The sequence below is a fragment of the Garra rufa genome, chromosome 15, assembly GCF_049309525.1.
Source record: "Garra rufa chromosome 15, GarRuf1.0, whole genome shotgun sequence".
NCBI classification, from domain to species: domain Eukaryota; kingdom Metazoa; phylum Chordata; class Actinopteri; order Cypriniformes; family Cyprinidae; genus Garra; species Garra rufa.
This window is the reverse complement of record NC_133375.1, coordinates 43,651,454-43,676,766: the sequence shown is the minus strand read 5'-3', so window position 1 is coordinate 43,676,766 and position 25,313 is coordinate 43,651,454. Positions and strand designations below refer to the sequence as shown.

The window sequence follows — 25,313 nt, the reverse complement described above, 5'->3', positions numbered from 1 at the left end:
TCACTTTTTATCAATTTAACGCATCCTTGATGAATAAAACTATTAATTCCTTTTTAATCAACTGTATTTAACATTAATAATAATCAGAAATGTTTCTTAAGCAGCATATTACATTTATTTAAAGGATCATGTGACACTAAAGACTAAAGTAATGATGCTGAAAATTCAGCATTTCATTGCAGAAATAAATTAAATTTGTATTTTGTACAGATATTCACACAGAAACAGCTATTTGAATTCTAATAATATTTCAGTATTTTTACCGTATATTTGATAAAAAAAAGCAGCCTTGGTAAGCAGACAAGACTTCCAGACTGATAGTGTAAATCCTTTTATTCCACTACATACAGTAAGAAAGGACTGAGACTAAATATAAGAGTATTTTCACTGTTTATTTATACTGTTCAGATTTACAGGGCGTTGAAAAAGAATCCAAATAATATTAACACACAAACCTTTATCTCAATGGACCCAACCAAAGACAATAAACATGACAAACAATGCTCTCCTTCTGGAGGATGGCTGTCACTGGGCCGCACTGACCGACTGTTTGTTCAGACGCTCCTTCTGGTTTTTCTCCTTCGTCTCTCTTTCTCTCTGAATGAGCTGCTGGCGTTCGGCCTCCCAGTCGCTCACCTTTTTCTGATATTCAGAGATATCTGCGTCTTCACAGGTCACCAGCGTCTGCTGTGTAAGAGCGGATACGAGAGACTCCAGACTCCTCGAGTCGATCTTCTCCTGGGACACGAGTCGCTCCTTCAGCTCCTACCAAAACATTGAGTTTACACATTAATCGTAAAATGCCTTTCTATGATTTAATTCTGATGCTTGTGATGTAAATCACTGAGATCTTTATTACAGTACAGCAGATACTTAAATATAATGATGTAAATATCAGTGGTCGCTCTATATCTCCAATAATACATCTTAGTAAAATGAGATTGAAATGATCCAAACATATAATCCAATGCAATCCACTGATGATTCAAAGATGAACAAATAAACGTTCCTCAAAAGATGTGAGGCATGGAAATTTCCAATCTGAATAAAATAATTTGTGATCCACGCTCCTAATTTTCATTCTAAATCAAATGATTCAAGATCCATGCTTCGAAATTTCCAATCTAAATCAAACGATTCATGGTCCATGCTCCAAATTTCCAATCTGAACCAAATGATTCGCGATCCACTCTCCGAATATTCATCCTAAATCAAATGATTCAAGGTCCATGCTTTGAATTTCCAATCTGAATCTAACGATTCATGGTCCATGCTCCGAATTACCAATCTGAATCAAATTATTGGTGGTCCATGCTCCAAATTTCCTATCTGAATCAAATGATTTACAATCCACGCTGCGAATATACAATGTAAATCACATAATTCACAATCAACGCTTCAAATTTCCAAACTGAATCAAATGATTCACAATCTGCACTCCGAATTTCAGATCTAAATCAAATGATTCAATCAATGCTCAAAATTTCCAAACTGAATCAAATGATTCACAATCCGCACTGCGAATTTCAGATCTAAATCAAATGATTCAATCAACGCTTCAAATTTCCAAACTGAATCAAATGATTCACAATCTGCACTCAGAATTTCAGATCTAAATCAAATGATTCATAATCAATGCTCCAAATTTCCAAACTGAATCAAATGATTTACAATCCGCACTGCAAATTTCCAATCTAAATCACATAATTCACAATCAACGCTTCAAAATTCCAAACTGAATCAAATGATTCACAATCCGCACTGCGAATTTCCAATCTAAATCACATAATTCACAATCAACGCTTCAAATTTCCAAACTGAATCAAATGATTCACAATCTGCACTCAGAATTTCAGATCTAAATCAAATGATTCACAATCAATGCTCCAAATTTCCAAACTGAATCAAATGATTCACAATCCGCACTGCAAATTTCCAATCTAAATCACATAATTCACAATCAACGCTTCAAATTTCCAAACTGAATCAAATGATTCACAATCTGCACTCAGAATTTCAGATCTAAATCAAATGATTCACAATCAATGCTCCAAATTTCCAAACTGAATCAAATGATTCACAATCCACACTGCAAATTTCCAATCTAAATCACATAATTCACAATCAACGCTTCAAATTTCCAAACTGAATCAAATGATTCACAATCTGCACTCAGAATTTCAGATCTAAATCAAATGATTCACAATCAATGCTCCAAATTTCCAAACTGAATCAAATGATTTACAATCCGCACTGCAAATTTCCAATCTAAATCAAATGATTCGCAATCAATGCTCCAAATTTCCAAACTGAATCAAATGATTCACAATCCGCACTGCAAATTTCCAATCTAAATCACATAATTCACAATCAACGCTTCAAATTTCCAAACTGAATCAAATGATTCACAATCTGCACTCAGAATTTCAGATCTAAATCAAATGATTCACAATCAATGCTCCAAATTTCCAAACTGAATCAAATGATTCACAATCCACACTGCAAATTTCCAATCTAAATCACATAATTCACAATCAACGCTTCAAATTTCCAAACTGAATCAAATGATTCACAATCTGCACTCAGAATTTCAGATCTAAATCAAATGATTCACAATCAATGCTCCAAATTTCCAAACTGAATCAAATGATTCACAATCCGCACTGCAAATTTCCAATCTAAATCACATAATTCATAATCAACGCTTCAAAATTCCAAACTGAATCAAATGATTCACAATCTGCACTCAGAATTTCAGATCTAAATCAAATGATTCATAATCAATGCTCCAAATTTCCAAACTGAATCAAATGATTCACAATCCGCGCTGCAAATTTCCAATCTAAATCACATAATTCACAATCAACGCTTCAAATTTCCAAACTGAATCAAATGATTCACAATCTGCACTCAGAATTTCAGATCTAAATCAAATGATTCACAATCAATGCTCCAAATTTCCTATCTGAATCAAATGATTCACAATCCGCACTGCAAATTTCCAATCTAAATCACATAATTCACAATCAACGCTTCAAATTTCCAAACTGAATCAAATGATTCACAATCTGCACTCAGAATTTCAGATCTAAATCAAATGATTCATAATCAATGCTCCAAATTTCCAAACTGAATCAAATGATTTACAATCCGCACTGCAAATTTCCAATCTAAATCACATAATTCACAATCAACGCTTCAAAATTCCAAACTGAATCAAATGATTCACAATCCGCACTGCGAATTTCCAATCTAAATCACATAATTCACAATCAACGCTTCAAATTTCCAAACTGAATCAAATGATTCACAATCTGCACTCAGAATTTCAGATCTAAATCAAATGATTCACAATCAATGCTCCAAATTTCCAAACTGAATCAAATGATTCACAATCCGCACTGCAAATTTCCAATCTAAATCACATAATTCACAATCAACGCTTCAAATTTCCAAACTGAATCAAATGATTCACAATCTGCACTCAGAATTTCAGATCTAAATCAAATGATTCACAATCAATGCTCCAAATTTCCAAACTGAATCAAATGATTCACAATCCACACTGCAAATTTCCAATCTAAATCACATAATTCACAATCAACGCTTCAAATTTCCAAACTGAATCAAATGATTCACAATCTGCACTCAGAATTTCAGATCTAAATCAAATGATTCACAATCAATGCTCCAAATTTCCAAACTGAATCAAATGATTTACAATCCGCACTGCAAATTTCCAATCTAAATCAAATGATTCGCAATCAATGCTCCAAATTTCCAAACTGAATCAAATGATTCACAATCCGCACTGCAAATTTCCAATCTAAATCACATAATTCACAATCAACGCTTCAAATTTCCAAACTGAATCAAATGATTCACAATCTGCACTCAGAATTTCAGATCTAAATCAAATGATTCACAATCAATGCTCCAAATTTCCAAACTGAATCAAATGATTCACAATCCACACTGCAAATTTCCAATCTAAATCACATAATTCACAATCAACGCTTCAAATTTCCAAACTGAATCAAATGATTCACAATCTGCACTCAGAATTTCAGATCTAAATCAAATGATTCACAATCAATGCTCCAAATTTCCAAACTGAATCAAATGATTCACAATCCGCACTGCAAATTTCCAATCTAAATCACATAATTCACAATCAACGCTTCAAAATTCCAAACTGAATCAAATGATTCACAATCTGCACTCAGAATTTCAGATCTAAATCAAATGATTCATAATCAATGCTCCAAATTTCCAAACTGAATCAAATGATTCACAATCCGCGCTGCAAATTTCCAATCTAAATCACATAATTCACAATCAACGCTTCAAATTTCCAAACTGAATCAAATGATTCACAATCTGCACTCAGAATTTCAGATCTAAATCAAATGATTCACAATCAATGCTCCAAATTTCCTATCTGAATCAAATGATTCACAATCCGCACTGCAAATTTCCAATCTAAATCAAATGATTCACAATCAATGCTCCAAATTTCCAAACTGAATCAAATGATTCACAATCCACACTGCAAATTTCCAATCTAAATCACATAATTCACAATCAACGCTTCAAATTTCCAAACTGAATCAAATGATTCACAATCTGCACTCAGAATTTCAGATCTAAATCAAATGATTCACAATCAATGCTCCAAATTTCCAAACTGAATCAAATGATTCACAATCCGCACTGCAAATTTCCAATCTAAATCACATAATTCACAATCAACGCTTCAAAATTCCAAACTGAATCAAATGATTCACAATCTGCACTCAGAATTTCAGATCTAAATCAAATGATTCATAATCAATGCTCCAAATTTCCAAACTGAATCAAATGATTCACAATCCGCGCTGCAAATTTCCAATCTAAATCACATAATTCACAATCAACGCTTCAAATTTCCAAACTGAATCAAATGATTCACAATCTGCACTCAGAATTTCAGATCTAAATCAAATGATTCACAATCAATGCTCCAAATTTCCTATCTGAATCAAATGATTCACAATCCGCACTGCAAATTTCCAATCTAAATCACATAATTCACAATCAACGCTTCAAAATTCCAAACTGATCCAAATGATTCACAATCTGCACTCCGAATTTCAGATCTAAATCAAATGATCCACAATCAATGCTCCGAATTTCCAAACTGAATCAAATGATTCGTGATCCACGCTCCTAATTTTCATTCTAAATCAAATGGTTCATGGTCCATGGTCCATGCTCCAAATTTTCAATCTGAATCAAATGATTCGCGATCCACTCTCCGAATATTCATCCTAAATCAAATGATTCAAGGTCCATGCTTTGAATTTCCAATCTGAATCTAACAATTCATGGTCCATGCTCCGAATTACCAATCTGAATCAAATGATTGGCGGTCCATGCTCCGAATTTCAGATCTAAATCAAATGATCCACAATCAGTGCTCCAAATTTCCAAACTGAATCAAATGATTCACAATCTGCACTCCGAATTTCCAATCTAAATCAAATGATTCACAATCCACACTCCAAATTTTCAAACTGAATCAAATTATTTGCGATCTGCATTCCAAATTTCTGGTCATGAATGAAAAATGTGTGAGGATTTCGACATAAGCCAAGAGGAGACTGGTTTTCCTTTGCTCCTGTAAACAAAACATTGGTTGTCACAAGACTTAAAGGCACATCTTACCTCATCTGCCTGGAGCTGCTTGGGTGTACGACAGATTGCGCAAGCTAAATTAAAGTGATTATTACATTTTAAATATGGATATTTTTCTTACAAAAATGCATCGATTCGCAACTAGGAGGCCTTTATTCACCCCCCGGAGCTGAGTGAGGCACTTTTTATTATGGATGGATGCACTTTATTGGACTTGATTTGGACTGCTAAAGAGAAACACCCACCAATGCTATTCTAAAGCTTGGAAATGCCAGGATAATCTTTAATGTAACTCTAGTTGCATTCGTCTGAAAGAAGGAAGTCATATACACCTGATACCTAAAGGGTAAATAAATCATGGGCTTGATTTTCATTTTTGGTTGAACTAATCCTTTAATATATGAGAATACTAACCTTGAAGCGGTTCATGTACTCTGACAGTTTCTGTCTCTCCAGCTCATCTTCCTCATCCAGCATCGTGTCAGTGTCGTTCTGTCCATCAGAGATCACTGAGAGCTCCTGCAATATCTTCTCTACATGATCCAGCTGAAAGCCACAGAGATGCTTCAACCCTCAACAATTCAATTACACTGCATTACACTTTTTTCTTTTACAAATCCACTTAAAGCCATTGTCAGAGCATTCAAGGTATAAATTTATCAGTAGCTACATGTGCTTGCTGGGAATTAGAATTTATGACTTGCAAGTAGCAACATGTTTTGCCAGTTCTCAAAAATTAAAATGTGCTGAAAATCTACTCATCCTCAGGCCATCCAAGATTTGGATGAGGTTGTTTGTTCATCAGATTTGTATAAATGTGTCATTCCATTACTGTCTCACTAATGGATCCTCTGCAGTGAATGGGTGCCGTCAGAATGAGATTCCAAACAGCTGTTAAAACATTACAATAATCCACAAGTAATCCACACCACTCCAGTCCATCAGTTAACATCTTGAGAAGACAAAAGCTGAAATGAATCCATTATTAAGTCTATAATAAATAATAAAAATCCATCTCCTGTTGTCTCTCACATCAATATCCTGCCACATATTTCTTTAGAGCTGTTTTGGACTGGTTTGGTTTGTAAACGGTGCTTGATCTGTGCAGATTTCTCTCCTGATTCAGATCAGACCTTTTTTTTTACTAGGGGAAGCGTTATTATGGACTTGTATTTCAGTTAAAATGTCTTGATTATGAATTTGTTTCAGCGTTTGTCTTCTCAAGATGTTAACTGCAGGGTTCGTACAGATATTGTAAAATGAAATTCCCATTCCAATCTGAATCAAATGATCAAATGATGAAATCATTCAATCATTCAATTTGAATCATTCAATTCATGAAATGATTCACGACATTTCCAATTTAAATCAAATGATTTGCAATCCTCGCTCCGAAGTTCCACTCTGAATCAAATTATTTGCACTCCGAATTTCCAATTTAAATCAAATGATTCGCAACCCACGCTCAGAATTTTTTATCTAAATCAAATGATTCACGATCCACACTCCGAATTTTCAATCTAAATCAAATTATTCGCACTCCAAATTTACAATCTAAATCAAATGATTTGCAATCCTCGCTCCGAATTTCCAATCTGAATCAAATAATTTGGGCTCCGAATTTCCAATCTGAATCATATGATTTGCGCTCCGAATTTCCAATCTGAATCATATGATTTGCGCTCCGAATTTCCAATCTGAATCAAATGATTCGTGATCCACACTCCAAATTTCCAATCTGAATCAAATGATTCGCGATCCACACTCCGAATTTCCAATCTGAATCAAATGATTCGTGATCCACACTCCGAATTTCCAATCTGAATCAAATGAATTGTGATCCACACTCTGAATTTCCAATCTGAATCAAATGAATTGTGCTCCACACTCTGAATTTCCAATCTGAATCAAATGATTCGTGATCCACACTCCGAATTTCCAATCTGAATCAAATGATTCGTGATCCACACTCTGAATTTCCAATCTGAATCAAATGAATTGTGCTCCACACTCTGAATTTCCAATCTGAATCAAATGATTCGTGATCCACACTCCGAATTTCCAATCTGAATCAAATGAATTGTGCTCCACACTCTGAATTTCCAATCTGAATCAAATGAATTGTGCTCCACACTCTGAATTTCCAATCTGAATCAAATGATTCGTGATCCACACTCCGAATTTCCAATCTGAATCAAATGAATTGTGCTCCACACTCTGAATTTCCAATCTGAATCAAATGATTCGTGATCCACACTCCGAATTTCCAATCTGAATCAAATGATTCGTGATCCACACTCCGAATTTCCAATCTGAATCAAATGATTCGTGATCCACACTCCGAATTTCCAATCTGAATCAAATGATTCGTGATCCACACTCCGAATTTCCAATCTGAATCAAATGATTCGTGATCCACACTCCGAATTTCCAATCTGAATCAAATGATTCGTGATCCACACTCCGAATTTCCAATCTGAATCAAATGAATTGTGCTCCACACTCTGAATTTCCAATCTGAATCAAATGATTCGCACTCCAAAATTCCAATCTAAATCAAATGATTCACGATCCGCGCTCTGAATCCTGATCTGAATAAAGATTTGCGAACCATCATTTCAGATTAGGACTCGAAACGTGAATTATTTGATTTAGATCAGAACTTTGCGTATCACAAATCATTTGATTTATATTGGGACTTCACATCGCATATTGTGAATCATATGATTTGAATTAATTCAATTTGCAAAATGATTCACAAACCCTTTTTGATCTAAAACAAATGATTTGTGATTCGTGATCCGATTAGAGCGCTTCGAAACAGTGAATCATGTTGTGACGCAATGGTTTAATTGATTCAGAGTTTCGAAGAGCTCAGTTCTACTCATTATTACATTATTACTTGCTTTTTAAAATCTTTACAAGTGACGTTGAAATTCGAAATTGATCTGGTTTTTGCTAGTGAATCGCTTGAAATGAATGATCAACACTGAATCAAATTGAATGGTGTGAAAAGATATGCGCTTATTGACTAAAACACTTATTTCATAGATGCATTGTCTTTTAAAAATTCAAGCACTTTCAAATAGCTGTTTAGGAATACTGCTTTTTTCAAGGCCTTAAATTTCAAAAAGTCAAATTCAAGTAATTCACTTTAAACACCTTGAATGAACCCTGTTAACTGATGGACTGGAGTGGTGTGGATTATTGTGATGTTTTTATCAGCTGTTTGGACTCTCATTCTGCAGAGCATCCATTAATGAGACAGTGATGGAATAACGCATCTCTACAAACCTGATGAAGAAACAAACTCATGCTAACTTTGGATGACCTGAGGATGAGCACATTTTTATTTTGGGGTGAATTATTTATTTATTTATTGTGCTCAGTGATCTCAAAGATTTACTTCAAAAACATTATTCATGTGGTTTCTCTTTAAACGAATCCCTTTGGTAAGACCTCATTATAGTCAATTAGTTATCTCTATAAATACTCACAACTTCCGCAGATAACTTCACATCTCTGTAGTCACACACAGCGTTCATGACGGCAAGGGCTCGCCCAAGATAACCAGGGGTCCAGATCAGGGGCATCTCGTGAAAAACGGCGTGAATTCCTCTGGACAGCTCCACTTTACCTGAAGACACGATCAGGAGATGAGACTAATGTTCAGATAAAGCAGATTAAAGACGAATTCAAGAATCTGACAACGTGCAAAACGACTTGTTTGCAAATAACAACTAGTTAACAAATTGGAATACTATTATAGTTTTTAAATATTCTGAATCAGGTTTTTTTTTTTCATTTGTATCTTCTTTTTAATTGTTTTCCATTTGAATTTTAGTTTAAGTAATTTCGCTATGTGTTTTTGTCATTTTAGTAGTAATTCAGTTTCAGTTTACTACAAAAACCCTTACGCAGACACTTCATATTTAATAGTTTTTGATAATTGATTTATTTTATTTAATGATTATTTATTAATTGCAATTAACACATTTTCAAAAAAAAAAAAAAAATTCCAACTGATTTGTTAAAGGATTAGTTCACTTCCAGAACTAAAAATTTACAGATAATTTTCCCTCTTGTCATCCAAGATGTTCATGTCTTTCTTTCTTTAGTTGATAAGAAATAATGTGTTTTTTTTGTTGAGGAAAACATTCCAGAAATGTGTCTCTATATAATGGACTTCTGTGGTGTCTGTGAGTTTGAACTTCCAAAATGCAGTTTAAATGCAGCTTCAAAGAGATCTAAACTATCCCAGCTGAGGAAGACGGGTCTTATCTAGCAAAACCATCAGTTACTTAAAAAAAAAAAATACAATTTATTAACCTTAAATGCTCCTCTTGTCTAGCTCTGCGATGCGCAATCTTTCGATCCCGATTTTCTATTTAAGAACTACAATTGAGAGCATATACAAACAAAAATCGTATTTTTTTTTTAATGCAAAAAAAATTTATTGACATAATATGTGACCCTGGACCACAAAACCAGTCATAAGGTTAAATTTGACAAAACTGAGATTTATACAATAAATAAGCTTTCTATTGATGTATGGTTTGTTAGGACAGGACAATATTTGGCCGAGATACATCTATTTGAAAATCTGGAATCTGAGGATGCAAAAAAATCAAAAAGACTGAGAAAATCACCTTTAAAGTTGTCCAAATTAGGTTCTTAACAATGCATATTACAAATCAAAAATTACATTTTGATATGTTTACAGTAGGAATTTTACAAAAATTCTTCATGGAACATGATCTTTACTTAATTTCTTAATGATTTTTGGCATAAAAGAAAAATCAAAAATTTTGACCCATGCAATGTATTTTTGGCTATTGCTACAAATATACCCCAGCGAATTCCCCCAATCTTGACTAAGTTACAGATACTCTCTATAAATGCATTTCCACTGCAAAATTTCAAATGCATAAATAATTTGATCAAATTAATGTTTTAAATATGTTTTAAACATGCAAAAAAAAAAAAAGTTGGGGAAAATGCAGTGACGTATTTAAATATGAAACCAAACAACCAGTAGGGGGCTGGCAAATGGCTCTTTTGTGAATGGGTTTTTGAATCATTGACTTCATTCACATGGATAAATTCAGTAACGAAACACATGGAGACACACAGCACTTCTGCTATGGCTTTGACTGAAACTATTTTCATCAGCAAAATTATAAGTCACTTCCGTTTAACTTCTTGTTTATTGAACTACTATTTAGGGGTGTGCGATATGACGATTTTTGATCGTGAACGATTAAAATGTTTCCACGATCTGCTTTTGAAAAAAGCACTGTTCTGTAATGCGCTTCATGAGCTAAAAAGCCAGCCAAAAAGGGCACGATTACTGGACTAAGCTGTCTTTCGAGTCTGGTTTTCTAACACTGTCAAAAACACACAAGGATTACATATAAACACAATTGGTTGTGTCTTAAGTGAAAGCAAACAGTTAAGAGAAAAATGGATGCGCGCCTGTATATTAAAAGTGTGCAGCTCTTAAAGCGACAGAACTAAACATGCTGCCGATTGTCATTATAAGGACATTAAAAAGTTCACCCAAAAACATTTAACTTTATGCATTTTTGTGTATTTCTTTATTGTATTTAAACGATCAGTTATTTTTGTTGTAAGAAAATAGTTAAACCGGTTATACTGTATTATGCAAATGAATTTTTAATATCTCGACAATACCGTATTCCGTAATAAAAGCTGTTTTTTTATTTTTATATAAAATTATGGCATGCAGTTGCTTCAACAAATGGTGTAAAGCTATTTAAAACATCAATCAATATAAATTGTGATAATTGCAATTACAGTTTCAAGGGAATAATCAACAATTATGATTTTTGTCATAATCGTGCAGCCCTATGATATATATAATTTTTTTTTTTTTTTTTTTTTACAAAATAACCCAACCTTATTCCTTGTCTGGGATCGTTTAAAGCCCTTTGAAGCTGCACTGAAACTGCATTTTGGAAGTTCAAACCACTATATGGAGAGAAATCCTAAAATGTTCTTTTCTGAAAAAACTGACTGAAAACAACTTCTTTGTTCTGGAGGTGAAATAATCCTTTAAGGTGTTTTTATGCAATAGGCGAAAAAGTGAATAATTTTAGAAAGCAACAAGCTTATTTTATTCAAAGTCAAAAAGCTTAGTTTCGCCCATCACTAAAGCATACACACCAATAAGAGCGAATCCCAAAAGCTGAGCGCTGAAGCCGACAGAGTTCTCCTGCTTCAGTCCAGCCAACATCAGAGACGCTCCCATGTTCCTCTCCTCCTGCCACTGAACATACAGTACAACACAAACACTCAACATTTTACTATTTCAACACAGACTTGATCCGGCTGATTTCAGACCTTACACGCTGATCTACTTACACTGAGTTCAGGTTTGGTTGCCAGATATTTGCTGAGAGCATAAAGTGATAGTATCTGTGTGGAGATTCGCTCAAACGATTCCTGAAGCATCACTTCCTCCACCACCGAACAAGCTCCTGGATTGAACACATAACAGGGGATTTATGTGAAAAATAAAAGACTTTTTATGACTGTGTTTGTCTTATCCAAACACAGTGCCTTTTTTCGTTTTTTTTTTTCACATTTTGTTTTGTTGCAGCATTATGTTAAACTGCTTCAACTGCATCAATTTACACTCCATACACCATAATAATGACAAAGCAAAAACCAGATTTGCTAATTTTACAAATTAATTAAAAATAAAACACTGAAATAAGTAGATTGCATAAGTATTCATACCCTTAACTCAGTCCATAGTTGAAGCACCTTTACAGCCTCAAGTCTTTTTGGGTCTGATGTGAGCATCTTTGCACATCTGCATTTGGCAATTATCTGCCATTCTTTGCCTCACCTTTTCACCTCTCCATCTCTGTCAGCTTGGACATTTTCTAGAGTCCTAGTTGTTCCAATCATCTTCCATTATGGATAATGCTTCTGTCAACCTTCAATGCAGCAGATTTGTTTCTGAACTCTTCTCTAGATCATCGCCTTAACGCAAGTCTGTCACTGAGCTCTACAGGCAGTTATCTTGGTTTTTGCTCTGATATGCATTTTCAGCTGTTAGACCTTTTCTGAGAGGTGTGTGTCTTTCTAAATCAGACTCATTCAAATGAATTTGCCACAGTTTAACTCCACTCCAAGTCTACAGTCGTGGCCAAAAGTTTTGAGAATGACACAAATATTAGTTTTCACAAAGTTTGCTGCTAAACTGCTTTTAGATCTTTGTTTCAGTTGTTTCTGTGATGTACTGAAATATAATTACAAGCACTTCATACGTTTCAAAGGCTTTTATCGACAATTACATGACATTTATGCAAAGAGTCAGTATTTGCAGTGTTGGCCCTTCTTTTTCAGGACCTCTGCAATTGGACTGGGCATGCTCTCAATCAACTTCTGGGCCAAATCCTGACTGATAGCAACCCATTCTTTCATAATCACTTCTTGGAGTTTGTCAGAATTAGTGGGTTTTTGTTTGTCCACCGCCTCTTGAGGATTGACCACAAGTTTTAAGATCTGGGGAGTTTCCAGGCCATGGACCCAAAACTTCAACGTTTTGGTCCCCGAGCCACTTAGTTATCACTTTTGCCTTATGGCACGGTGCTCCATCGTGCTGGAAAATGCATTGTTCTTCACCAAACTGTTGTTGGATTGTTGGAAGAAGTTGTTGTTGGAGGGTGTTTTGGTACCATTCTTTATTCATGGCTGTGTTTTTGGGCAAAATTGTGAGTGAGCCCACTCCCTTGGATGAGAAGCAACCCCACACATGAATGGTCTCAGGATGCTTTACTGTTGGCATGACACAGGACTGATGGTAGCGCTCACCTTTTCTTCTCCGGACAAGCCTTTTTCCAGATGCCCCAAACAATCGGAAAGAGGCTTCATCGGAGAATATGACTTTGCCCCAGTCCTCAGCGGTCCATTCGCCATACTTTTTGCAGAAGATCAATCTGTCCCTGATGTTTTTTTTTGGAGAGAAGTGGCTTCTTTGCTGCCCTTCTTGACACCAGGCCATCTTCCAAAAGTCTTGGCCTCACTGTGTGTTCAGATGCGCTCACACCTGCCTGCTGCCATTCCTGAGCAAGCTCTGCACTGGTGGCACTCCGATCCCGCAGCTCAATCCTCTTTAGGAGACCATCCTGGCACTTGCTGGACTTTCTTGGACGCCCTGAAGCCTTCTTAACAAGAATTGAACCTCTTTCCTTGAAGTTTTTGATGATCCTATAAATTGTTGATTTAGGTGCAGTCTTAGTAGCCACAATATCCTTGTCTGTGAAGCCATTTTTATGCAACGAAATGATGGCTGCACGCATTTCTTTGCAGGTCACCATTGTTAACAATGGAAGAACAATGATTTCAAGCATCACCCTCCTTTTAACATGTCAAGTCTGCCATTCTAACCCCATCAGCCTGATATAATGATCTCCAGCCTTGTGTTCGTCAACATTCTCACCTGAGTTAACAAGACGATTACTGAAATGATCTCAGCAGGTCCTTTAATGACAGCAATGAAATGCAGTGGGATTAAGTTAATTTTCATGGCAAAGGAGGACTATGCAATTCATCTGATCACTCTTCATAACATTCTGGAGTATAGGCAAATTGCTATTATAAAAACTTAAGCAGCAACTTTTCCAATTTCCAATATTTATGTAATTCTCAAAACTTTTGGCCACGACTGTAGTAACATCTAGAAGCAATATGAATGCTCCTGAGCTAAATTTCCAGTGTCCCAGAAAAGGGTACGAATACTTATGCAACGGGATCTTTTCAGTTTTTTATTTCTAATAAATTTGCAAAGTTGTTACAAACCTGTTTTGTGCTTTGTCATTATGGAGTATGAGATGTAGAAAAAAAAAGTAATTTAAAGCAGTTTAACATAATTCTGCAACGAAACGTGAAAAAATGAATACTTTTGCAAGGCACTGTATCTAGTTGGTCATTGGATGATGAACAGCATTACAAACCTTTGAAGTCTTTGTCTTTTATAAAGGAGTCAATCAGAAGATTTAAGGTGAAGTCATCAGGAAACATGCCGAACTGAACCTACACAACAATAAAATATTTTTGTGAAACCAGTCTAATAAAAACGCCTGAAACTGCTAGAAATAACTGTTTTTAAAACCCCACAGAAGCCTTAATTCCCAATATGAGAACATTTAGAGACTTCAATAACAGACGGTTCATTCTGTGTCAACTCAACCAGAGGTCCCTGGCTCAAATTTTTAATTTTGCTAAACATGTATAGAGATAAAAGGCAAAATATTAAATGTCATGGATGAATATTTACTGAGTAATCCACTATTTTGTTGAGGGAGGTCAAAATGGCAATTTTCAGCAGTTTCAAGTTACAGGGGGGATAAAAATGACTTCAGAAAGATGGCAGAAACATAATGTTATTTTTACAGAGATTGGTAGATCTATTAGTAAAATCTGTTGACTTTAACAATCTTTGTTGCATTATGTGCCAATGGTGACCATTCAAAACTAAACAGCCTTTTTCAAGTTTGCATGCCTGTAACTCAAGAAGTATTAAAGACATTTGAATGTCCTTTTAGATATTGGCTCTTAACCAACTTTTCTTATGCTGTTTTTATTTTTAATGCACTGTGAGTTTCGGTTCTAGAGTTATTGGAACTTCAATATGGCTCCGGGAGTAAATCGTTAAAATGCTCATTTCCAATGGTCAAAAACCAAATGTGGGTCAGTTAAAAAAAAAAATACGATAGCACTTTTATTTTAAAGAGAAATGTCTGAAGAACAAATAAGATTAAAACTGGAGATGTATCTCGTTTCTTTCTGTCAAGACAACTGCATTGAACATACCAGTCTGAGTGCCATAAATATTCTTTTGCCAAAGTTTGCGTGCTTATAACTCAGGAAGTATTAAAGATATCACAATATGATTTTAGATTTTGCTTGTTAATAAACTTTTCTTGTGGAATATTAATTTTCAAGGTCCTACATCATTCAGTCCCTGAGATATGAGGATCTCAATAAGACTTAATTTCCAGATTGTTGAATTTGATCAATTTTCAGTAGTCGAAATCCAAATGTTGGTGACGTTGTATACAGCTGACAATTATTTCATTTAAAGAATAACATCTAAAAAACAAATACTGCTGAGATTATAATTGTATCTTGTTTATTTCGATCAAAACAATTGCATAGAACATCTCTGTCTGAGTGTTAAAAGTGCACTGAAATGGTCAAGTTGAGGCAGATTACCTTGCTCTCTGTAGTGCATTTATTTAGTTTCAGGCATATTTGGAAGAAGGAATTTTATTCATTTTAACAGTTTCTGAAGCTACCAAGAGTTTAAACACGCAGTGTTTAAAACAAATCCCACGCCTCAGACAAAAGTGTGGTTGCTTTCAAACTTGAAAAGTGCTGTTTCCCCATTTTTAAATGGTCACCATTGGCACATAATGCAAGAAAGACTGCTAACGTCAACATATTTTACTAATAGAGCTACTAATCTCTGTGTATAAATAACAATATGACATTGCCATCTTTCTGAAGTCATTTTTACCCCCTTGTAACTTGACACTAAATCTCAGGTGTAAATTGGCATTTTGACCTCCCTCTACAAAACAGTGGATCACTCAGTAAATATTCATCCATGACATTTAATAATTTGGCTTTCATCACTATACATGTCTATCTTTCCTCAGAATAAATATTAGCAAAATATAAAATTTGAGGCGGGAAAGTTTTTGAAATTTGGTTGATTTGACACAGAATGAGCCAGATGCTCTCATTTACAGTTAATGATTAAGATTTTAATGTTTTTAAAAGAAGTCTCTCCTGCTCACCAAGGATGCATTTAATTGATTAAAAATACTGTAAAAATGTGAAATATTATTAGAATTTAAAATAGCTATTTTCTAAGTGAATATCTGTTAAAATGTAATTTATTTCTGTGATCAAAGCTGAATTTTCAGCATCATTACTGCAGTCTTCAGTGTCACATGATCCTTCAGAAATCATTCTAAAATACTGATTTGCTGCTCAACAAGCATTTCTGATTATTAGCAATGTTGAAAACAGTATTGCTGCACAGTATTTTTGCGGAAACCCTCATAAATTTTATTTTTCAAGATTCACAAATGAATAGAAAGTACAAAATAACATCATTTATTTGAAATAGAAAACTTTTGAAACATTATAAATGTCTTTACTGTCACTTTTGATTATTTTAATGCATCCTTGATGAGTTTAAGTATTAATTTCTTTTTTTATGTTTCTCTCTTTTAATAATCAGAAATATTTCTTGAGCAGCAAATCAGCATATTAGAATGATTTCTGAAGGATCATGTGACACTGAAGACTGCAGTAATGATGCTGAAAATGCAGCTTTGATCACAGAAATAAATTACATTTTTAACAGATATTCATATGGAAGACAGCTATTTTAAATTCTAATAATATTTCACATTTTTACAGTATTTTTAATTAATTAGTGTCACATGATCCTTCAGAAATCATTGTAATATGCCGATTTGCTGCTCAAGAAATATTTCTGATTATTAAAAGTAAGAAATTAGTACTTAATCTCATCAAGGATGCATTCAAATAATGAAATGTGACATTAAAGACATTTTTAATGTTCCAAAAGATTACTATTTCAATTAAACGCTGTTCTTTTGTACTTTCTGTTCATTTGTGAATCCTGAATAACAAAATCTATGAGGGGTTCCACAAAAATACAATCAGAAATGTTTCTTAAGCAGCAAATCAGCATTAGAATGATTTCTGAAGGATCATGTGACAATGAAGACTAAATTAATTCAGCTTTTCAGATATTTTAACAGATATTCACTTAGAACACAAGCTATTTTTAAATTGCAAGAACATTTTACAGTATTTTTGATCAAATAAATGCATTTCAAAAACAACAAAAATTGTACTTATTTAATCTGACATCTTCCAAACCTTGTTCTTGAGTGAGTAAAGGGCTTTATCTCTGGCTCCGTATTTAAGACAGTGCCGGATCCAGCTGTGAATGGTCCAGTCCCGAAGATACCAGCAATTTGGACTATGACGAAACCTGAGGAGATCAACACTTGAACTAAACCACTTTATTTACACTTGAACTCATCCAACAGAACTGCATGTGAGTCAATGCTATAACGTGACATATTTATAGACTCATAGTTATACTTACTTATACAGGTAATATTGTGCTTGATCGACTTCCTCTTTTGAGGATAAATTATCTATGAACTAAACAAAATGTGCAAATGTTAAAACATTCAATTTATTCACAGTCTCACAAATTAATACCAGGTTTATGTGAAATAACACATGAAATCACGTTTGATTAAGCTATTGCATTGTTATAAAATATACATCCCTGGAACACAAAACCAGTCATAAAAGTCCATTTTTTCAAAACTGAGATTTATACATCTGAATGGACTGAATAAATAAGCTTACTATTAATCATTCATGTATGGTTTGTTAGGATAGGACAATATTTGGTCGAAATGCAACTATTTGAAAATCTGAAATCTGAGGATGCAAAAATATCTAAACATGGCCTTTTAAGTTATTTTTAGCAATGCATTTTACTAATCAAAAATTACGTTTTGATATACACTGCTGCTCAAAAGTTTGGGATCAGTACGACTTGTAATGTTTGTTTAAAGAAGTCTCTTCTGCTCATCAAGGCTGCATTTATTTGATCAAAAATACAGAAAAAAAAACAAAATGTTATTACAATCTAAAATAATGTTTTTTATTTTAATATACTTTAAAATATGATTTATTTCTGTGATGCAAAGCTGAATTTTTATCAGCTGTTACTCCAGTCTTTAGTGTCACATGATCCTTCAGAAATCATTCTAATATACTGATTTATTACTAGCATTATCAATGTTGGAAACTGTCTTTTTTTTTTGGAACTTGTGATTCTTTTTTTTTTAGGATCTTTTGATGAATAACAAGTTAAAAAGAACAGCATTTATTTAAAATATAAATATTTTCTAATAATGTAAATCTATGCTATCACATTTTATTAATTTCCAAAAAAATACTAATACTAAAAAAAAAAAAATAATAATAATAATATAAATGTACTGACCCTAAACTTGTGGAGTATATTGTTAGAAAACCTTTCTATTTTAAATAAATGCTGTTCTTTTTAACCTTTTATTGATCAAAGAATCCTGAAAAAAATTATCACAGGTTCCAAAAAAATATTAAGCAGCACAACTGTTTCCAACATTGAGAATTTGTAATATTAAATCAGCATATTAGAATCATTGACTAGAGTAATGATGCTGAAAATTCAGCTTTGATCACAGAAATAAACTACATTTTAAATATATGTTTACATAGAAAAACATTTATTTTAAATTAAAATAATATTTCAGAATATTACAGTTTTTTCTGTATTTTTGATCAAATATATGCAACCTTGATGGGCATAAGAAATCACCCCTAAACTTTTGAACAGTAGTGTATATTAGAAAACCATTTTTATTTTAAATAAATTCTGTTATTTTTAACCTTTTATTGACCAAACAATCCTGAAAAAAGGATCCCAAAAAATAACACTGATAATAAATCAGTATATTAGAATGATTTCTGAAGGATCATGTGACACTGCAGACTGGAGTAATGATGCTGAAAATTCAGCTTTGAAATCACAGGAATAAGTAAAATTTTAAAAGATATTCACATAGAAAACAGTTATTTTAAATTGAAATAATGCTACACAATATTACAGTTTTTTCTGTATTTTTGATCAAATAAATGCAGCCTTGATGAACAGAAGAAACGTCTTACTGATCCCAAACTTTTGAGCGGCAGAGTGTTTACTTGATATCCTAATGATTATTAATAATGGTTATCATTTTGAGTGCGACTTAAGACTGGTTTTGTGCTCCAGGGTCACATATAATAAATTCATATGCACTTGCATACAGAAGCAACAGAGCACTTCATGTGGATGGATTTTAAATACAGTGTACAATAATACATTTATATAATCTCTCACCCTGGCGATGACCAAAGAGCTGACAGGAAACTTTCTCTCATATGTTCTGTCCATCAGAGACGCCAGTTGACCTGCAGAAGAAAATGGGAAGAAACAAACATGTAGGCACCAAAGACACAAGCAGGATTTGAAATAAAGGCAGAATTAAAACAGACAGAATTCACTGCGGTTTCAGAGCAATGCTGCCCCCTGGACAAACACTGCAGCTTCATCTCACCCAGGTCTTGTGGATCTTTCTGTCTCTGCTCCCATACTGCAGGATCTGTGTACGCCGATGACAGCAAACATCGTCTGGCTGAAAGAAAACAAACTGATATCGATGCTGTTTTCTGTTTATGCATGAATAGAATTTCACCAAATATTATTTGTAGCTACTGCCATCCACTTTTGATATCAAATCGCTTTCAAGTTCTATAAACAGCTTGTAAACAATGTCACAACTTTTTGATTCAACTTGAAAAATAGCTTTTTTTACAGCAAAATCTTGAAATATTTTTACTATCTAAAATAGCTGTTTTCTATTTGAATATATTTTAAAATATAATTTATTTCTGTGATCAAAGCTGAATTTTCAGCACCATTACTGCAGTCTTCAGTGTCACATGATGCTTCAGAAATCATTCTAATATGCTGATTTGCATCTCAACAAACATTTCTGATTATTATCATTATTATTAGCAATATTCAAAACAGTTGAGTACATGTTTTTCAGAAAGATCCAAAGATCAGCATTCATCTGAAATAAAACGCTTTAGTAATATTTTATTTAGCAAGGATGCTTTAAATTGTTCAAAAGTGTTCATAAAGACGTTTATAAGGTTACATATTTATATTTTAGAAAAATGCTTTTTTATTCATCAAAGAAACCTGAAAAAAAAAAAATCTACTTAGCTGTTTTCAACATAATAAATATAATAATAAATGTTTTTGAGCAGAACAATAGAATGATTTCTAAAGGATAATGTGACACTGAAGACTGGAATAATAATACTAAAAATTCAGCTTTGAAATCACAGGAATAAATTAAAACAAATATATATATATATATATATATATATATATATATATATATATATATATATATATATATATATATTTTTTTTTTTTTATATATAATTTAAAAATATATTCAAATAAAAAAAACTGTTATTTTACATAGTAAAAATAATTTTTAATTTATATTACAGTTTTTATTAATTTATTATTATGTATAGATGTATTTTCTACAGTGATTAAATGTTTATATATTTTAAAAATTGCATTGGAGTTGAAATATCACTAAAAAGTTGATATAAAACGTCCTTATTTGTAATTTAAATGTTAAATCAGAGTTGATTATTATATCTAAAATTAATAGAAATTTAGTTTGGACTTTGCTGTTAATTTTAACCTTTAATATTGCAGACAGTAACGTAAAAAATGGCAAGGTATTGAAACTGACATCTAATGTAGATCATCATATATTTCCATATATCGATATGGAATCAAATCGAAATCGATTAAGAATGATTATATGCACATGCAGAAATATAATTACAAACCATTTTAGTGAAGCACCTAACTATAAACATGAATTACTAAACTATGTTTAAGTACATATAGCGATTTTTTTTTCCAAAGCACTGGTTAAAAAGAAAGCTGATTAGTAAAAACCAACTGTGTTTAATTTTAATTAAAAACTCGTCAAACTCAGACCAACGTGAACGCGCGTCATTCACCTCTCATTCACCTCCTCGCGCGGCTACATTACAGATCACAGCTATTCGCTTCTGTATTGATCCTGATATGATTTCAGCATGACAGCGTAATTATCATCAATAAATATTGACACTTACCGATCGATCTGTAACTGACACATTTGGAAAAGGTTTGTACAGGAGACAAACAGCGCTGCAGTATGGAGGCCGCCATCTTGAGACTGAACCATCCAGCGCGAGGAGGGGGGAGTTTCACATAGAATCACTACCTTTTGGAATCGCTTGGATTATGAAATATATCCAAGTTATATCCAGTTAATATTAGAATTTCAAATAAGATAGACAAGATTTGTTAGCTATATAGAAAACATATCGTCTATATTGTAATACAGTATAGAGTTACAAACCCTGTGAGTCTACAATGGTACAGTCTGAGCTTGACCTGTGAAGTGAGTTTAATAGCGACGCTCAAAATATTTTTTTAATATAAATTAACGACTAAATTAACGAATATTTGCGCTTAAATACTGCAAAAAGTGAAATGCCTCATGGTTCACATGGTGTGATTGTAGGTAAGTCCGATAGATGGCGCTCTGATCTCATAAACAAATGATTGACAGCTACTGATTTCAGTGTTTACAGAAATTAATTGAGAATTAATTGAAATACACTTAAAAAATTAATTTTAATTTTTTAATTTAAATAATAAATCTCTTAAAACAGACCATATGAAGTAAATATAGGCTAGATCTGAAGTGCATGTGGGAAAAGTAGACAAAGTAAACAAAAAAAGGGTAAAAAATGACTTATAAAAAAAATCTCATGCTGGAAATGAAGTAGTGTTTCTGCAGACATTTGGTCTAAACATCCTCAGAGGAACTGACTGCTTTTACAAACGACAGAAACCAAAGACACACAATTTACATGACCTGACCGTCCGGAAAGCTCTGTGTATTAAAATCGAGCCCGAATTAACCATTTACAGAAGGTTTTCCCTTCACAGTGACAATGAAAGTCTGCAGTCATTCATATAAACAGTTTTAGAGACCTGAAAGATGTCAGATGACTGAAGAAACCCAAAATATACTTTACATACGGCCTATATATATTTTAAATCTATGCTAAATGTATGTTGCAAACAGTGAAGCTCAATAAAATATATGTAGTTTGAACCCTCATACACACACAAAATAAATAAATAATAATAAAAAAATAATAATAATTATAAAAAGTCCTGAATTATTTTAGTATATTTTTTGTGAATATTTTTAATTTGAATATATTTATATATTATTTGCTTCCTTTATGTTAATTGTAGTTAAAATATGTTTAAGTTTTTTATTTATTTATTTTTTTTATTTAACATTTATTTTATTTCAAGTGATTTTTTAAAATTGGTTTTAGTTGTAGTTAACGATAATATTCCTGATGTAATAAATGAAGGGATGTGAATTTTTTGTGTGAATATTTTTATCAGAATTTTTTTTTAATATTTTCTGTTTTCATGTTAATTTTAGTTAAAGTTTTAGGAATTTTGTTGCCTTTTTTTAAAATTAATTTTTAGTACTTTCTATTGGTTTTAAATATGTCTTTACAGTTTTTATTATTTTAGTACATGAAAAAGAGGAATGTTGCCTTTAAACTAGCTGAAATAAAGTTTTTTATTTATATTTATTTTAGTTTAACATTTATTTTATTTCAAGTGATTTTTTAAAATTGGTTTTAGTTGTAGTTAACGATAATATCCCTGATGTAATAAATGAAGGGATGTGAATTTTTTGTGTGAATATTTTTATCAGATTTTTTTTTTATATTTTCTGTTTTCATGTTAATTTTAGTTAAAGTTTTAGGAATTTTGTTGCCTTTTTTTAAATTAATTTTTAGTACTTTCTATTGGTTTTAATACAGCTTTTATTATTTTAGTACATGAAAATGAGGAATGTTGCCTTTGAACTAGCTGAAATTAAGTTTTTTATTTATATTTAATTTAGTTTAACATTTATTTTATTTCAAGTGATTTTTTTATTGGTTTTAGTTTTAGTTTTATTATTTAGCCAAAAATATATTGCTAGAAAATATATTTAGGTAAATGTATTTTCAAATATATAAAAAAAATGTATTTGAAAATACATCTTTTTTGCTGCATTTAGGAAATATGCTTTTGTGTTTTACAGTGCAAAGCAAATGAAAGGCCACTTGAGTTTGTTATCAAGTGTTTTTGAAGTGTAAATGTGGCAGGAACGGATGTGATTCGGCACACGGGTCATTAACCGTTGGCTCTGGTGACACAGAAGTGGAAGTGAACGGACGGTGTTTTTTTATTTTTCACCGTGGTACAGTTTTCTCAGCATAGCACTGTGTTTACAGAAGCCCCTTTGTCCTGATTCATCCAGGACTTTCACTTCAGCAGAGACGTTTCACAGTACCTGATTCTGTGTGTTTTCATAGGCTTCAAACGAAACATTGAGGTGATTGGAAGACAGGAAGAGGATCTGAGAACTTCCTCTTTGCTCTCAGAGTTTCATCAGGACAAATACCAAGAAGGTGTGGTGCCAAAAAAAGAGAGAGTTCTGAGAGTTCAATATTCCTGCACAAAGATTTGAAATAGACTTTTTTTAATTACAAGTGCAGCAAACGTTACACTACCAGTCAAATGTTTGGAATAATTGTGTTTTTTTAACCTTTTTTAAATCTTTTCTGCTCATTTATTTGATCAAAAATACTGTAAAAACATGAAATATTATTACAATTTAAAATAACTGTTTTCTAAGTGAATATTTTATGAAATGTAACTTATTCTTGTGCTCAAAGCTGCATTTATCAGTAAGTCAAAAGTTTTTGAACAGTAAGATTTTTAATGTTTTTAAAGAAGCCTCTTCTGCGCACCAAGCCTGCATTTATTTGATCCAAAATACAGCAAAAAACTTAATATTTTGATCAAACTGTATATTCAACTGTATATTTATTTGATCAAAAATACTGTAAAAAACATGAAATATTATTACAATTTAAAATAGCTGTTTTCTAAGTGAATATTTTATGAAACGTAATTTATTCATGTGCTCAAAGCTACATTTTTTAAGGCAAAGACTTTGTTTTTTTAAAGCCTGCATTTATTTGATCCAAAGTAAAGCAAAAAGCTGTAAATATTTAAAAATGTTTTTACCATTTAAAATAACAGTTTTCTATTTGAATGTATTTAAAAATGTCATTTATTCCGGTGATCAACACTGCATTTTTCAGTAAGTCAAAAGTTTTTTTACAGTTTTTTTTTTTTTTACAAAATGCTGCATTTATTTGATCCAAAATGCAAAAACGGTAATATTTTGAAATATTTTTACTATTTAGAATAACTGTTTTCTATTTGAATCTTTTTAAAAATGTAATTTATTCCTGTGATCAAGGAATTTTCAGCATCATTGATAGAAAATCCAAAGATTTAAATTATGTTTTTTTAATCTCTTCTGCTCACCAAGGCTGCATTTATTTGATAAAAAATACAGTAAAAATGTGAAATATTATTACAATTTGAAATAGCTGTTTGCTATGTGAATATTTTATGAAATGTAAATTATTCCTGTATTCAAAGACTGAATTTATTTGATCCAAAATACAGCAAAAAAAAAAACCGTTAATATTTATTTTATATTTTTAACAATTTTTTTCTATTAAAAAAATGTTTTCTATTTGATTCATTTTAAAAATGTAATTCATTTCCGTGATCAAAGATGATTTTTTATCACCGTTGATAGAAAAAAAAGAAAAAAAAAAAAAAAAAATATATATATATATATATATATATATATATATTATGTTTTGTGCTCAGCAAGGCTGCATATATTTAATCAGAAATACAGTAAAAATTTGAAATATTATTAAAATTTAAAATAGCACTTTTAAATGTGAATCTTTTATGA

At 32.3% G+C, this 25,313-nt stretch overlaps 1 protein-coding gene across 1 annotated transcript; it reads right to left on the bottom strand.

The window, feature by feature from the left end:
* Positions 1 to 373: 373 nt before the first annotated feature.
* Positions 374 to 21,610, bottom strand: mrps27 (mitochondrial ribosomal protein S27). The gene is made up of 11 exons (XM_073819571.1): positions 21,535 to 21,610; positions 19,917 to 19,994; positions 19,700 to 19,770; positions 17,864 to 17,922; positions 17,632 to 17,746; positions 14,664 to 14,742; positions 12,061 to 12,176; positions 11,863 to 11,965; positions 9,174 to 9,313; positions 6,091 to 6,222; positions 374 to 765 (listed from the first exon to the last, which is right to left on the bottom strand). Exons 1-11 carry the CDS (start codon positions 21,608 to 21,610, stop codon positions 526 to 528), a joined length of 1,209 nt encoding a protein of 402 aa, XP_073675672.1. The 3' UTR covers positions 374 to 525.
* Between the last annotated feature and the right edge of the window lie 3,703 nt (positions 21,611 to 25,313).

Bases quoted from the DNA above. Each gene is read 5' to 3' on its own strand.
- mrps27 (XM_073819571.1), bottom strand. From the start codon at position 21,610: ATGGCGGCCTCCATACTGCAGCGCTGTTTGTCTCCTGTACAAACCTTT. The intron at 19,995-21,534 runs GTAAGTGTCAAT...GTTTTCTTTCAG, and splicing joins TGTCAGTTACAGATCGATCG to CCAGACGATGTTTGCTGTCA. The intron at 12,177-14,663 runs GTTTGTAATGCT...TGTTCAATCCAG, and splicing joins AAAAGACAAAGACTTCAAAG to GAGCTTGTTCGGTGGTGGAG.